General features: G+C 34.8%; 1 protein-coding gene across 7 annotated transcripts; it reads right to left on the bottom strand.

Annotated features, from left to right (window-relative positions):
* Window positions 1-328: 328 nt before the first annotated feature.
* Window positions 329-16,240, bottom strand: LOC100642991 (protein PRRC2C). 7 transcript variants are annotated; one of them, XM_048404088.1, is made up of 19 exons: window positions 15,797-16,240; window positions 13,585-13,732; window positions 13,088-13,339; window positions 12,706-12,859; window positions 12,125-12,244; window positions 11,750-12,042; window positions 11,125-11,668; window positions 10,310-10,975; window positions 9,344-9,780; window positions 7,485-9,164; window positions 5,350-7,317; window positions 4,361-4,555; window positions 3,874-4,182; window positions 3,061-3,246; window positions 2,785-2,842; window positions 2,344-2,688; window positions 2,146-2,270; window positions 1,587-1,866; window positions 329-1,476 (listed from the first exon to the last, which is right to left on the bottom strand). In XM_048404088.1, exons 2-19 carry the CDS (start codon window positions 13,675-13,677, stop codon window positions 1,325-1,327), a joined length of 7,857 nt encoding a protein of 2,618 aa, XP_048260045.1. In that variant the 5' UTR covers window positions 13,678-13,732; window positions 15,797-16,240; the 3' UTR covers window positions 329-1,324. The 7 variants fall into 7 exon arrangements, with proteins under 7 accessions (XP_048260045.1, XP_048260039.1, XP_048260042.1 ...); XM_048404082.1 differs by having other exon boundaries at window positions 2,785-2,920; window positions 15,797-16,239; XM_048404085.1 differs by having other exon boundaries at window positions 2,785-2,920; window positions 4,361-4,540; window positions 15,797-16,239.
* Between the last annotated feature and the right edge of the window lie 211 nt (window positions 16,241-16,451).

Genomic DNA, 16,451 nt, shown 5'->3' with positions numbered 1-16,451 from the left:
TATGTTGCAATATAGTAATACAATAGAAATAATGATGATGATAATGATGACAATAGTATTACAAATAAAATAAAATTAAAATAAAATAATAATTATTATCGTATTATCGTAGTGCTAGAACCGCAACGAAAGCAAGGAGTATACAATTCTTCTTCTACACATGTACGTTGCGACAGACAATGCTGCAACCTAATGGAATATTACTATACACGAAAAATCGAGCGCATTTCGAATTTCTGTAAGCAATACTCCCTGTATCATTTATTTTTCTAATAATCGATACTCTTTCTGAGAGTGGTTAGGTCATGATAATATATTTAGTACTATAAACGATTGTTGCACTATTTATTTTTCACAAGCTTCACCATGACCTCACAGTATATCAATAAACGATTAATGTACACGACTTCTTTAATTGTCATATTGGGGAACGTCATGCAAATTCGTACGATCATCGCATGTATATACTTTCTTATTTTAATTTCGATATACACAACAACAGTCTTCTTCATCGATTTGTTCTTTTTTCATTTTAGTGATATTCTACAAATAATAGCGACGATCGTGTAATATCTTTGTCGAACTACGTTTCACAAAAATCTGATTTTAATATTATCGTATACCACAGACCGCCGTCGTGTCCATATACAGAAACATAAGTCTTGTGCACATCTTTTTTATCTTCACAGTTGATAATGTAATTAATTGATTCGGATGATCGATTGACATCGAGTGAATATACGTTGTGCGCGTCAGTCTAATCATTTAACTTCTTTTATTTATTTATTTATTTATCTTTTAACTGAACAACGTGTTAATGTCCCTGATGTTGAAAGACGTAATTTACAGGGACTTTTTCAGATGATAATTATCCTCGATGATATCGATCAGGTTTCATTTTAATTCAGGTATTTGTCTTACATTCCCGACATTACTGCCGTCTTACTATTTGTAATATTTTTTCGAACAGAAAGGAATGTTCGATAAAAGCGATTTGTTTGTTAAGAATTCATGAAAGGTAAAACATTTATGATTGTTAATTCGGAAAAGCATTGGTATGTATAACAACAATATCACCTATCGTTTTCCTTCTTTGATACACCATGATTAAATTATTCTAACTAGACATGGCCAAATTATTAATTACGAATTCTAAGCTCGCAAGCCGCTTTAAATCGACAAATATAATATCAGTTGGAGTTCAAATCGCTCCACACGTATGACAAGTTAATCATTATCATTTACCTTTCAATCGATGTCGCACCATTATATATGATCGCAAATTGCATTTTCAAAAGGTAGATCGAATGTTCTTTGTCACAATTCACTCGTTTTGTTGATTCACTTCTTCCTTATTGTCATTGTCTTGTGAATTTACGTTTGGTTTAGCGCCTCCTTGCTGAGCACCAGAGCTACCATCGTTGATTTTATCATTGTGCGAATCTGTCTTTTCATTTGTGTCCATTTTAACGTTTCCTAAAAGGAAAAAATAAAACAATATAAGAATTAGTTTGAATTTTTTAATTCGATGATACTACAACAGTTGTTTATAATATTAGGATTATTATGATATAATAAATGCGAACCTTGAGTGGAATAATATTGTTGTTGCATCTTCATATTTCGTTGCTGTTGTTGCTGTTGATGCAGATTCGGTCTGTGGCGGTTTATTTGAACTTGTTGTTGCTGCTGTTGCGACGGCATGCAATTAGGTTGTTGTTGCTGTTGTTGCGTAGGATTATTCGGATTTGGACCCGGTGTAAATGGAACAACTGGTCTCTGAATGGGCGGTGGATATCTTTGTTGCGATGGTTGAATTCCAGCACGTGGTGGCATGCCCATGCCACGAATATTTTGTTGTAAAATCTATAATAATTTCATCATTATCAATCTTTTCTTTTTTAATTTAATATTCTATATATTACAATTTTATCAATTGTCGGTTGTAAATATTAGTTACTTGTTATTGTTAATTTTATCAAAAAATTAATTACCTATTTCCTACTATTGTTATCTCATCTCTATAATTATTATTTATTGTTCTTCTAACTTACAATTTGCTTCAGCAGACTGAAAGACTTAAGTATAAATGTAAGAACATACCAAATACAGTTTGTTATTGATGATCTAAGCGTAATGACTTACCAAAGTTGACTGACTAACACCTTGATACTGTTGATATTTGTGATGTTGCGTTGGACTAGGTTGTGGTTGTTGAGATGAAGATTGCTGCTTACAGTTTCTTGATTTAGGAGATGGAATTTGTGGTGCTGCAAAGTTTTCTTGACATTATATAAATTCCACAGCACGCCATAATACTAAATAAAAAGTAATTCTATTTACTAGAACTGAAAACTGATGCAAGCACATCTTGCTGATTCCCCGATGGACTCTTTAATTGTCTAGGCTGTTCTTGTGGTTGATGTTTGCTAAGAAAAGTAGGGCCTGTGTTTGCTGGTCCAGGTAGTCCTCCTGTCGGATTACGAAACTGCTGAGCTGCTGCAGCAATCTGTAACCCCGAACTAGATAAAAAGCCTGAGCTGAAGTTTTGAAGTCCAACAGGAGCAGCACTGCCAGTTGCCAAACTTTGGCTGTGCTGACCAAATCCCTGAAGTCCATAATGAGTACCGGTTTGCTGTGTAGCACCCCCTGGCTGATAAAAACCTGTTTGCGATCCGGGAAATACATCTAAAATAAATAAAAATATCAAAGAATCATAAATGAAAATATAATAATGATAATTTATTTTAGAAATTATCAATACGTATACATTTTATTACTTACCAGCCGAAGTTGCGCTATAATAACTATTAGCCGAGGCTTGTACGTTCGGACCGGGTCTCTGTACCAATTGGGAATTGCCCATGTAACTGCCACTCACGCCGAGTACTTGATTTGGATCATATGGTATGTACGTTAACTAAAAAAAAAAAAAAGAAAAAAAAGAAAAAAAAAAGAAAAAAAAAGATATACGCATCTTGCAAATAATCTGATAAATAACTTCGTGCAGGAAATTAAATAAGTATTAACCATATGTCGTTAAACTAAACTAAGACGTACTGGGTTTGGTTGAGGAGCAGACGGTGCTTGAAAATGAGGAGCTTTAGTTCCAATAGCTCCAATTGGTTGAGAGGATGGCTTCACACTGGCTGACATCAAAGAATTTGAAGAAGAGCTAATAAGAACTGTATTTGGATTATTACTAAGCTGCTGATTTTGTCCAAATGGCGGAGCAGCAGCTGCGGTCTGCGAAAAGTGAACGTTCTTGTATTTTATTATATATATATATATATATATATACATATGTTTTATTATATTATATATATATATGTTCAATGAGATATTCAACAAATTTTAACCACGTGTATTCCCAATAACTACCATGCATAATAGGTTTGTTTCGTTCTCAATAATTAACACAAAGCTTGTGCATGATATTCGGTTCAAGCTTTTAAATTCGACTTAGTTAGTTTACAAATATGCTAAATTTTTTTAAACAGAAAATATCCTCATATACATATAGCTCATATAGCTTCAACGAGAGTAATAACAGAGTATCTAATTGATTAACAAAATCAAACGAAACGAAACGAAACGAAACAAATCTTTATTGCATATGTTATTTTTTTTATTCCGAGTATGTTCAACATATGAATCAAGTTGATCAAATAATACCTCACAGAACATCCTGTATATATATTCTTGTATCAAATTAATTTCAGCACCGAATAATCGTTCCCTTTCTTTCTTTATTATTTATTCACGTAGCAACGCATTGAGATAGAGAACGATATTTGATATGTGATTTGTAGTTGTTGAAACAGAATTTTCTCGAATGCGAAACGGGGTGCGTTACACAGGACAATTACTTACGATCCGGTACTGTGAAAGATTGCTTTGATACATATCCGGAGTTGGCGCATTCGGTGCATGCGGAGGCGGAGGTGGGGGTTGTTGCAAATAAACGTTCTGTTGACTGAACGAATTTTGAAGAGATGGCGCATATGGTGGATACTGTGTGAAAGGAGATCGGCTCTGGTCTAACTGAAACGCTCCATAAAGACCACCTGCTTGAGCTGGAAGTTGACCGGAGCCAGTGTTAAATAACACGGCTGGTGGAGAAGGTATAGCAGACATGCTACCATATTGCGCAGCTTGAGATCCTGGATATTGGGGAAACTCCTGAAAAATAAAAATATTTAAAATAAAATAATGATAGTAATAGAACAAAATAGAAATGCACATTAAGCACAATATTAAGTTACAAAATTTATATTCTATAGTCTATGACAGATTCTGCAATAATGTGCAATATGAAACATAAAAAATATAGGCAAGCATTTCCAAAATAATTTATCACCTGGTAATTAATATGAGAAGGTTGTCCCGTGGAATTGAATGGAGGTGGGCTCAATGGTCCTTGGAGACTGACAGGAGGATGCCCTATAGGACTTTGACCTGCTCCAATAGGACTTGGCCCGGGAACCGTTGAACCAGACTGACCACTGCTGCTGCCCGAGGATTGTTGCTGCGGCTTCACCTGCGGGGGAACCAGCTGCGCATCAGGCAAAGAGTCAGCATCTTCCCACAGGGGACATGGTGTTTCGTTATTTTTAGTTTTCTATTTACATCACTATCAACTGCCGTTCTAATCGATGCTGACGGAATAATGTGAATTTTGGGAAACGATTTTCTCTTCTTTTTATAAATCTTCTTCTGAATTCTGGTGAAAATAGTTAGGTTCATCGCTAACCGCGTAAGTTTAAATAAGTGAGGAAAATCAATAATAAAGAGATTATGTCCAGTTAAGGGGGTATAACTGTCGAGATGATTATGATATTAATGCAACAAATAATAAAAGCAATGATAATACGGACAATGAATAATTTGAGAAAAAGATATTATAACAAAAATGATAATGATGATGAGTACGATAATATCTTAATAATACAATGGTAACGAAGGTAATTGATATGTAAAACGAGTATTTATCGATGCTAATATTTAGAAGAGATATGCCAAAATAGGAGAGAGAAAAGAATGAGGATAGAAAGAAACAAAACAAAAAGAATGGAAAAAAAATGAACAAACGACTCTCTAATAGAAATAAAATTGAAACAATGCGCGTTAGCCACTTACCTTTCTGATTTTCACCATGATAACTATTTAAGGAAATTTTCAAGTACGTGTAAAGAACATTAAAATCGGAGTAAAGAACAGAATGAACAAACTGGAAAAAATGCATTTTACTCAAATTTATACTGAATGTCGAGTCAATTTCTAGTGATGTAATAGTTTAGATATGCATGCATGATAACATGATATAATGTTCGCGAAATGATTTCTCACCTTGCACACATTCGTTGAAGTAGTTATTTCATTTTTCATGTTATTTTGATTGTATTGTTGATGAGGGCTGTAACTGTCATCAACATCCGTACTTTCAAACGCTTGAGGGAAAGTATTAGCTGTATTGACAACATTACCATCCTCGTGCTCGACTACGGTTGGCATAGGTGCATTTTCCCATACTTTTTTTACCGATGCAATTTTTAAGTTAAGCTCTGCCGTAGAAGGTGAAATAGTATTTTGGCCAGTAGCCATGTGCATAGATCGGGTCATTCCTAAGCTTTTACTTTTGTCTTCGGTTAATTGAGAGAGATCTGAATCAAAGGTGAAATCTAATTTCATATCTGCGTTATCTTCGTTTTTATTAAACGAAAGAGGCATTTGAATCGGCTCTTGATTTTTATCTTTTATCAAATCACTTGGTTTATTTGAAAATGCCACAGGTAGACTTTGTTGCTGCTGTTGCTGTTGTTGTTGCTGGATGGTGGCAGCGGTATTACCTTCTTCTTCCAAATCTGTGCGTTTTTCAACACGTTGTTGTTGAGCTTTTATGTGATTCGGGAATTTGGTTTTTACTGCTAAATCAGAAGGACCAGCCTTGGTAGTTTTTGAATAATTCGTATTCTCAAAAATTAACGTTTGCACAGGTGGTGAAGAAACATCAGAGACTGAACTTTTTTCAATCAATTGATCTTTCAAACTTTTTCCAACATTTTTTTCGCCATTTGGTGAATTTCGTTGGCTACTATTACCAGAATTTGTCTGCTCATTAACTTCGTGGCTGTGAATATGACCATGTTCGCTCTGCGTAGATAAACCAGTTATCAACTGGATGTCAGTAGGAACAGCCGATGGAGAATTCGATTGTAATTGACTCGTTGTAAACGGTTTATCCCAAGCGTTTACAGATGGTGGAGGCGCAGGGCCGCCGCTTGATGAATCTTTACCGAAATTATTTGATGAATTATTGATTTTAGTTGCGTCGTTTGGCTCAGATGCGCACATTTGTTGCTGTTGCTGTTGCTGCTGTTTAGCTAAGCGCTGTTTTTGGAATCTGGGCGCAAGCTTTTGGCTTCGTAAAGTTCTATCATATTGTTTTTGTACCATATTTGCTGGTTGTGGAATGGTTTGACCAAGCAAAGGTGGTATGCTTTGTATTTGTTGCAATGAAGTCGTTTGCTGTGAACCCCCATTTGCTTTCGACTTAGAACGATCGCGTTCTCTATCTTTCTCCTTTTCACGTTTCAAAGGTTTAGTCTCTTCTTTTTGGCCGTGTCTAGATTCTTTTACATTCTTCTTTGAACGAACCTCTTGGAAACCATCTGAATCAACTTTATCTTCAACGATGTTAGGACTATCCTCCGTACAATTATTCGTTTCCATTTCGCAATCGATTATAGCCTTTTTCTCCTTTCCTTGGGATCTCTTATTGATATCATTGAGAGTTTGACTAACTAAATTAGGATCGCTTAACTTTATTTCATCTATACGATTCACCGTACTATCCTTTATCATTGATTTATTCGACGTTGTCGAATTGCTACCAGAAGTTTGATTTCTCGATCTTCCGTTTTGTACTTGAGCCGTTTGTATCAACGGCGGAATGCTGCTGGAATGATTTTTCTGATTGGCGAAACTGGAATTCTGTAGATTTCGTTTCTCCGCGCCAGGCGCCCGAGACGCTGTATTGGAAGACTTCACATTTTTTTCTCGTTGTTCCCGATTGTTTCCTGTCTGTTCATTTCTACGTGAATGCGCGTTTGACGCTACGACATTTTGATTACTACCCGTGCTTGCACGCGCAGAAAATTGTTTATTACGACTGTTACGTGACTCTTTGTGATCCTCTGCGTGATCCTCGCTATTCTCGGACGTGGTTTCCCAATCTTCGTTTCCTACATCCGAAGATGTTTGCTTCGATACGTTACTACCACTGCCACGGTAACGCAATTCACGATTATCTCTACCCTATAATCATGGAATGGATTCAAATGTAAATTATTGCTTATTCTGTTAAAATAATATTATATAGAAACGACTTAAATGTTTATTAAGAATAAAAGAAGAAACGAGGGAAGAAAGAAAGGAAGAATATAAAGAATGTAAAAACCGTTTACAAATTACCTAAAACTTACCCTTCTACTTCCACTGCGAGTTCTTTTTGAACGAGATTCCTCTTTTCTTGTAACTTGTACCTTTTGAGAAGGAGCATTGCTGCTCGTGTGACTTGTATCTTGCTTATTACAAGATTGTTGAGTTTGTTGAGACTGCTGGTTTGGAGATTTGGCACGCTTTCCAGTTATTCCAGCAGTAAGTGCCTGTTGCTTTGCTATAATTTTATCGTCTGCAGATTCGTTCTGTGACGGTAACAAAGAATTTACCTCCTTTTCCGGAGTAGGCGTTGAAGGATTCTGTCGCATAGAATTTTGTTTTTCATCAATATTGCGCTCGGACGAAAACGGACTCTTACTAGATGGAGGTCCATATCCCTCCATTCGGCTGCCGGTAGCAGTCGTACTTCGAATTCGGAAACTACTTCCTCGACCACGGCGAGATGGTTCACCCGAAGGTGCAAAACCTTCACGACTTACTTTACTATCGTAAGTTCGTTTTTCGCTGCGTTGTGATTGAGAATAGTCGGCCCGTTTTTCATCTCGACCAGACACTATTGCTTCACGACTGCGTTCTTCTTTTTCTACTTTTTGATTAGGTTTTGGTGATCTAGCCGATTTCTTCTCTTCTTTGCCAGACTCTGTTGAGCCAGACACTTCATCAGCGCTATTTTCCGAATCCGTATGTCCATATGAACCACTTCTAGCAGAAGCTGGTCTAGTGGCAGCTCTAGGTCCACCTCTTCGTCCTCTTGTTTCTGGACCACGCCAACCTCGTGCATACACGCTATAGGTGCTGCCCCATTGACGTCCACCTCGAGAATCACGCACTCTGGAATTTGATCCGCCACTGCTAGTTCTATTCCGAATATTTTTCTCTCGTTTATCTTCCTTCACCTGTTGTTCCACCGCTTCATCTTCGTTCAACGTGTCTTCCCTTTTTTCTAAACTTAACTTCTCGAAATTTTGCTTCAAATCCTCCGAATCCTTGTCGTTCTTAATAGGTTCTGAAGTTTTTTCTTCTTCTTTTTCGAACGTCGGAGAAACATCATCCGCCCAGGCTTTTGGCGAGTTATCACCTCTTTCCATTACTCGATTGTTTTCATTAACTCGATCGACCTTTCTATTCCAAACATCCATTTCTTTCTTCGCTTCCATAGTCGACGATAATTCTTTCGTCTGATCTTTTTTATCTTGATCGGAACTTGCTCGTTTTAATTGAGTTAGATTACGCTTTTCGTTTTTCAATTCATCTGCTTCAATTTTTTCTTTAGTCACAGGTCCTAGCGGTTGCCGTCGTTCCCTTTCTCGTTCTCTTTCTCGGATATCTTCATGGTAGACATCTCGTTTATTTTCTTCATAATCGACAACCTCATTTACCCAGGAACTGCAGTCTCGCAATTTGTGCGAATCATCATCTCGCAAAGATGTCTTTGATTCTCGAGAAGCACGACTATCACGAGAATCTGGTCTTTGCGGACGTTCGTTGCGTTCTATACGTTCTTCTCTTTGTATATCACGACGATTATCAATCATTCTATCTTGAATGATACGTTCTTCGCGCCATTCAGTACTTTCCGATCTTTCTCTTTGATCGCGATCTCGTTCTCGTTCACGTTCGCGCTCACGGTCGCGATCACGTTCACGATCACGTTCGCGATCACGTTCGCGATCACGTTCACGATTACGATCATCAAAGGGATCCTACAGATGAACATAAGTTTGAAAAAAGGAGTTAGAACATGTAAACATATATTTCTTGTATTAATAATATAGGATTTATAAAGAAATATTAGAAATTCCGAAGATTTAAAATAATATACTATTGATAAGATTGGCAAGATAAAAATACTATTACTATTAGTAATAATAAAGTTTAACACCTTTATATAATTATCATAATCCTTTTTATCCTTGTTATCTCTTTCACGAATTTCTCTGGCATCTCGGGTATCCCTGGTTGTACGATTATCACGAATATCACGAGTTTCTCTGTTATCTCTGGACTCTATGCTATCCTTTGAATCTCGATCTTTAGTATCATCGAAGTATCTTTCACGTTCCCAGGAATCACGAGAATGTCTTTCGTCATAGTCATGATCTCTACAGCTGCGAGTATACTCATCGTAGTAACCACCTGATTTGCGTGTATCGTACGGTCGATGAGAAGAATGACGATATCGATCGTCTCGAAGTAGAGAACCACGATAGTCTCGGGATGGAGGTCGATCATCATCCATCGAAATGGAAATATCTGAATCTGTTCTACTTCGGCGTTGTGACGCTCCATGTGATGATGATGCTTTTAAGTTGTTGTCTACTAATACAAGCTTTGTTGAATATAACAGTAATAATTTTTCACATGTAGATAAAAATAACAGAAATGGAGAGCAACGAAAATCATTATTTCAGATTTTCCAAAGCAAAAATACTAAACACTCATTTTTTATCACAGATATTCATGAGTAGACATATATTTGTCCAACGTAAACGTACTTGTATGTTTGTATGTGTAATATAAATACATGCAAAAGTACGCGCGTGTGGGAAAAATATATATAGATATATATATGCGTGCATCTATAATTAGTGGAAGCGATATAGTCCGATCATAAATTAAAATATATAAAACAACGAGACACCGATTGATACGGCCGTAAGGATATTAGAGTAGCTTGTGAATAGATATTTAAAATTTCTTTCACAACTTTAAATTGCTATTTAGAATTTTGAAACATTGAAAACATTAACGTCTTTGACTGACTTATGACCTTCCTATATTTCTTCCATCTGCTATACGCATCCGTTCAAGCTTATCATCGAAGAGGCCAAAAAATAATTGTACTTACTTAAAGAGCTGTGACTATGAACCCATCTACCAGGATCGTATTGCTGAGAAAATGGAACGGATTGCGTAGTTGATCTTTCGGTATTAGGAAAAACTCGATTAAGACCAGCATTGATTTTTTCCGCCTGTTGCTTTTGAAATCGGGGTGGTAAATTAGTTTTATAATATCGCGAGGATGAAGCATGTAGCTCACGATCTCTCGTATCCCTTTGATCACGATCGCGGTCTCGTTCTCTATCACGTTCACTACGAATACTATCTTGTCTCGTGAAACTCTGTCGATCCCCTTGTCGAAAATCTGATATTAACTGATCACGTGAATCTCTGTTATCTTTTGGACCGTCTCTAGTTTCACGTAATTCACGGTTCAGTGACTTTTCATCTTTTCCTTCGGATCGCTCACGTTCCCTGTTTTCCCTTTCTCGTTCCCACTCGGGAACTGGAATAGGCACTGGTGGAACGCTTATTAAACCTTTAGATTCATTAGCTTGTTTCTCCTTCAACTTTTGCTCTAAATCTTGCAATTTTTTAGCTGCCGCTTGTCTAGTTGATTCCTGATATCGTTTTTCTTCCTCTTCTTTTCGTTGTCGAGCGCGTTCAACAGCCGACGCTACTTCAACAACTTTCAGTCTGCGTCTCTCGTTCCACGCTTCGTCATCTTCTACACCTGTTTTCAAAGTAAAGACGAAAGTGATAAACAAACAAATTTACGAGATATAACACGATGTACATAAGTGGTTAGTTTAGTTTAACTAGTACAAATGAAAATGAATTCAACTCTATAGATTTGCACCTAAATCACATAAATGTTCTGACCTCTTAAAGAATGCACCGAATGCAGTTGTGACTGACCGCTATAACTACCAGACCCGTTCGAACCACGATAATCACGGGATAAAGTATTCTGAGTCCACGAACGATGAGTTGCTTGATCTCGGGATTCCTTCAAATCTCGATTATCGTGAGTTTCTCGGTTATCACGGCTATCTCTTGTTTTTTCTTTGTCATCTGTTGAATTTTCCTCTATTTTTTCTTCCTTATTGTCTTTTCTTTCATCTTTTTTCGAAGGTTCAGGATCAGGTTCGTCGTCGCTGAAGGCAAGCTTTTGATTATAATCAATATCGTCATGTGCTGCCCAGCCAGCATCGCGAGAAATATCGTCCATTCGAGTAAGATCTTCTTCTTTAATAATTGGTCGTGTAATAATTTCTTCTTCAGGAACACGTTCGCGTTCTTGTTGACGAACAGACGGAGGAGGAAATCGTTCTGAGGGATAATTAAATCGAGGTCTAGGTGCACCAGAACTTGTATTTGCCGGAAATTGAGAAGGAAATCCACCAGAAAAATTTCCTCTGTACATCTGGATATATTCAAAAAAGTTAATTCGATGAACTAAATTAAATAATATTGTCAACGATAAAACATAAATAATAAAGCTTACAAATGGAGGAATAAGTCCTCTGTAGTGATGTAGATTTGGACCAATATGATGAGAACTAGAACTCACAACATTCTGGCTGTTTGAAGAATTATGAGGGCCTCCCTGGCCCATTCCCATGTTGGGAGACTGGACCAAGTTCTGTCGCCCGCCAGCAGATATGTCGGTATGTCCTCCTGATCCAGTGATATTCAAAGGGGGGGCCTGGACCCCTGAACTCCCACTTCCAGAACCTGTAGTTGCTATTCCTGCACCACTGGCTGTACGACTTCCACCTTGTATCCAACTTCCTTCCGCTAAAATAAATTATTTATTTCATTTAATAAAAAGAATCATTTATTTAACATTTTTAATATATTATAATAGAATTTTTAATACTTTGAGGCCGTAAACTTGGTCCAGGTCCGTATTGCGCACTTAATTCCCGACTTGCCGTTTGCTGTTGCTGCTGCTGCTGCTGCTGTTGTTGTGACTGTTGTTGGCCTCCTGATACAGTACCTATATTCCAATAGCAATAAAAGATCCCATTATGATTACGTGATCGTTAATTCGATATTTCACTAATTTTTAATTACAATAGGTTTACATGAAACAAAATTCTACAAAATATATTATGCTTCATAAGTTATGAAACAAGTTATAGTACTTACTAGTTCGTGTAAGTTAATAATTCACAAATAATATTTAAAATGAAGCAAATGAGAAGATAAGAAAAAATACATCCTGCTTAAACACCAAATGTATGATTAACTTATATTATACTGCATAAATATCATTAATCTATTGCAGGGATTTTTTATATATACATAAATCATGTCAATAATCACAAATACAACAAAATTTAAAGGGAAAATTGTACACATATTTTGTACATACAACTGTACACATATTCATATAACAGTCTTATATCAAACAACAAATATGTTACATGCTCTTTTTTATGATATAACTTTACATACCATCTCCAGATCTGCTCATTATTGCACTCCATGATGATTTGCTGTTTACATCGGAAGAATAAGACGACTGCGAAGTATTTTGTTGCCCTGGGAGTAATGAATGTAATGATGTCGTAATGGTTCCTGTCACACATTGTGCTGTTGAAGAATTTGCCTAAAAATAAAGTAATTTATTTCATCAATTACTTCTGTAATCCTTAATAATTATATGGAAAGTAAAAGCATAAAATAGCATATATATAGAATTTATAGAATAATAACAATAAATATAATAAATTTTTATATATAGAAAATATATACTGCTTTATAATTTAACAGATATTTTTGAACAAATATGAAGTCTAAAATTTATGTAACAAACGAATATTTTTACGAAAATTACAGTGGATGTATCTGATGCAGTTACAGTCGTGGTGGTTGTAGCAGTAGTGGTAGTTGTTGACTCTTTGGTAGTAGCCCAACCACTTCCTCCGCTTGGCACAAGACTGACAGCTGGATCGTTACTGCTATGTTCACTTTTTAAACTAGGCAAATTAGCAGGAGGTCGCCGTGCCGAAGGCACTTTCCCAAGACTTTGCATTCCATGTTTGCGTGGTAGTGTGTTTTTTTGCTGATGTTGTTCTAAAGATTCTCCCTGCAAGTATAAATCGGATACCAATCCCACTTTCCTTTAAGCAATCAATTGTTTGTTAATACTTTTAATTTTTAATGGTAATATATACAATAATTATTATAAAAATACAAAATAAATGAATAGGAACAGCAAATATACTTAAAAAAGTTATAAAGAATGGGAGAACTGGAGGGAGGATAGGAGCAAAAATAAGGAAATAACAAATAAGGATGGAGGGAAAGAACAAAACTGTTTAGCCAACTCACCCTACTCACCCGGTACAAGCTATTGATGTCTAATGATTGAAATTTGGATTTTCCTTTCTCCCCCTTCGACACAAGCCCTGACAGAGTAGACATGCTGTCTGCAGGCAACCATTTAGTATCAATCAGACCCAAAGAACGAACCCTTTGTCTGAAAACATAAATGATGTTTATATACATCTATAGTTTTTACTGTAAGAAAATTAAACATAATTCTATAATATAAAAATAAAAATAAATATTTTTTACATAATTCATTAACATTGTATAAAAAATATTTCAAGTAGTTTTATAGTTATCTTTTCCTTGATATTACCTGCTTACTGTTCATTCTAACAACTTTTCAACTATTTGCAACAATGTTCCAAAAACAAGATTAACACTTTTTTGCACAAAACAACTGTAGTTACACTTATAGCATTTTCTCAGGCTTTTAGTAAAGTAAAAAAAAAAAAAACTATGATCACATGATTATTCTTTTTTCACTAACACATACAAATAATCATTACATTGTATAATAATATGAGTATCTGTTACTGTAATAATACAATAATATAGTAGTTACAAATGTGTTTCTGAGCATTTCCCAATATTTTGATATGTTCATAAAGATGTTAAATAAAATTTATCTATGTCTAATACACAATATATAACAATAATAAACATTTTGGAAATACTTTTTTTATAGCGAACAAGGTCATTTTAAGTATTTTAAATAAAACTAAATAATTATTTTTCTATAATATTATTGTATAAAATATTAAGATATATTCAAAAACCATAACTTGACACATTTATTTATATAATATCAAATTACAACAATGAAGTAGTAATATTTGTCTTTTTGATTCAGTCACTTGTAAATAATATAAATATAAGCATCGAACATTGTTCAATCAATTTAAGAATAACATTCAAATCTTTACAGAAGAATACAATTGCAGAAAATTACATTAATTGGACTTTATTAAACCAAAATTTAATAAAGTAATTGTTTCCAAGCTGTATTTTGAGCTTGAATTTATTTTGTTCAAAAGACTGAACCAAAGATAAATATTACTACTTCTACTGCTATAAACTTGATATTATGAATAACTATATTATGTTTCATGCATGTTGAATACATTTTAATATCCTCTACAATATAATGGAAAAAGAATTACATGGTTCGATTTAAAAAATTCGAGGTGACTTCGAATTCATTATTGAAAACAAATATTTTTGACATGTTTATTATCATTATAAGCTGTCAGCAAATAAGTTATGATTAATAATTTTTCTAAATTAAATCATTGTACATTATCAAGAAGTTCCATGAAATATTAAAATGTACACTACATATATATCTTAACATAAATATGAAGGACACTTTATACAAAACTTAGAAACCAGGATTTACTTTTTCCAATCTTACATATATTAAAATGAAATTGTTAGATGTAGTAAAACTTTCCTAATCTTTGACCACAATGTTTATAATATATTAAAAATACATATGTATAATGAAGAAAAAGAGTAAAAAGTTAATAATTATTAATACAATTAAATAAACCAAAACGGAAGAAAAGAGAGAGGGAAGAGAAAGAGAGAGAGAGAGAGAGAGAAAAGAAAGCTATCGTGAATGATGGTTATTAAATTATGCAAAAAACTAACTGGTACGAATCAGGTTTGTTCCGCATCAATCATAATTTACAAATGAAAATATTAACAAATACAATTGGACGAAATTGATGAATAATACTATATAAAGAATGGTATGAAAGAATAATGTTGCTCGATGCGAAAAGTAGAAAGCGGACAAAAGAGTTTCGCAAAGCTTTGTTACGAGAAGGAAATGGATGCGATGAACATAGAATGAAGAAAAATAAAGGATGACGAACAGGATAATGGATTATTAAATGAAATAAACGAAAAATGATAATTAAAATATTTGGAATATAGACAGAATATAAAGATCGGACCCAACCCCAGAATTGCGATGTCAAAATGAAGAAAATCCAAAACAAGAAGATCCACGTCAAAATATGCATGAAATTAAACAACAATAGAGAGAGTTGGTAAAATTAGCAGCTTACAAAAGATCAAGATATCATGGTAATTATATTAAATAAAAAGAATGCTTCTGGAAGTGAATGATCAGACGACAAAGTTAGATAGGTTTCCACGTAGAAAAAAAATTTGGATGGAGAAGTAAATCAAAGAAATAATGACTTACCTTGGTCCGCTCCAAATGGGTTTCTAATTCACAAAAGGGTTAATTCCCAGTTAAATTAATTAATGTCCGGATTGTCACGGATTAGAATTATTATAAGCGTACCGCGCCTGCGAGACACAGAAACTTCTTTTCCACAATTCGTCCAAGATGGCGAATGCGCGACTTTCGGCTCTTCTTCCGCGATCAATACAATTACGTCATGCAACCAAAGAGGAGCCGTTTGCACAGACGCGCCACTCGTCTGGATTTTCTTGCCACTCTTTTATAATAATTTTCACAATCAACCTCTTTTCTATTTTATTATACAAAATATAATTTTATTTTCAATTTAAATTACGTTAAATACGCTTTTTACAAGTTAAACTTATGCCACGGTATCCAATATCTTTTTTTACCTAACCGTTACTTGTAACAAGAAATGAGCGGAACATTCAGCAGAAATAAGTGGCGCTGCTACGATGATCCCTTGCCGCTTTAAACCAAAGTCAAATTGATTACAAATATTTGTCTATTTTTCATCAAATATATTCCATATAATTGACAAATAATTCAAATATATTGCTTTTATTTCATAGATATGTATTTTTTATTTTTTTATATCCTCCTACATTTTATTTTAAATTGATATATTAATAAAGATTCGATTTCGTTTCGA

Source organism: Bombus terrestris, chromosome 3, assembly GCF_910591885.1.
Source record: "Bombus terrestris chromosome 3, iyBomTerr1.2, whole genome shotgun sequence".
In the NCBI taxonomy this organism is placed as follows: Eukaryota; Metazoa; Arthropoda; class Insecta; order Hymenoptera; family Apidae; genus Bombus; species Bombus terrestris.
This window is presented reverse-complemented; position numbering and strand designations above follow the sequence as displayed.

Excerpts from the sequence above, each read along its gene's own strand:
- LOC100642991 (XM_048404082.1), bottom strand. The coding sequence starts at position 13,677 with ATGTCTACTCTGTCAGGGCTTGTGTCGAAGGGGGAGAAAGGAAAATCC. Across the intron at positions 11,669-11,749 it reads GAGGACTTATTCCTCCATTT|ATGTACAGAGGAAATTTTTC; the intron begins GTAAGCTTTATT and ends GAATATATCCAG. Across the intron at positions 2,271-2,343 it reads TGCATCAGTTTTCAGTTCTA|CACCACAAATTCCATCTCCT; the intron begins GTAAATAGAATT and ends AAAACTTTGCAG.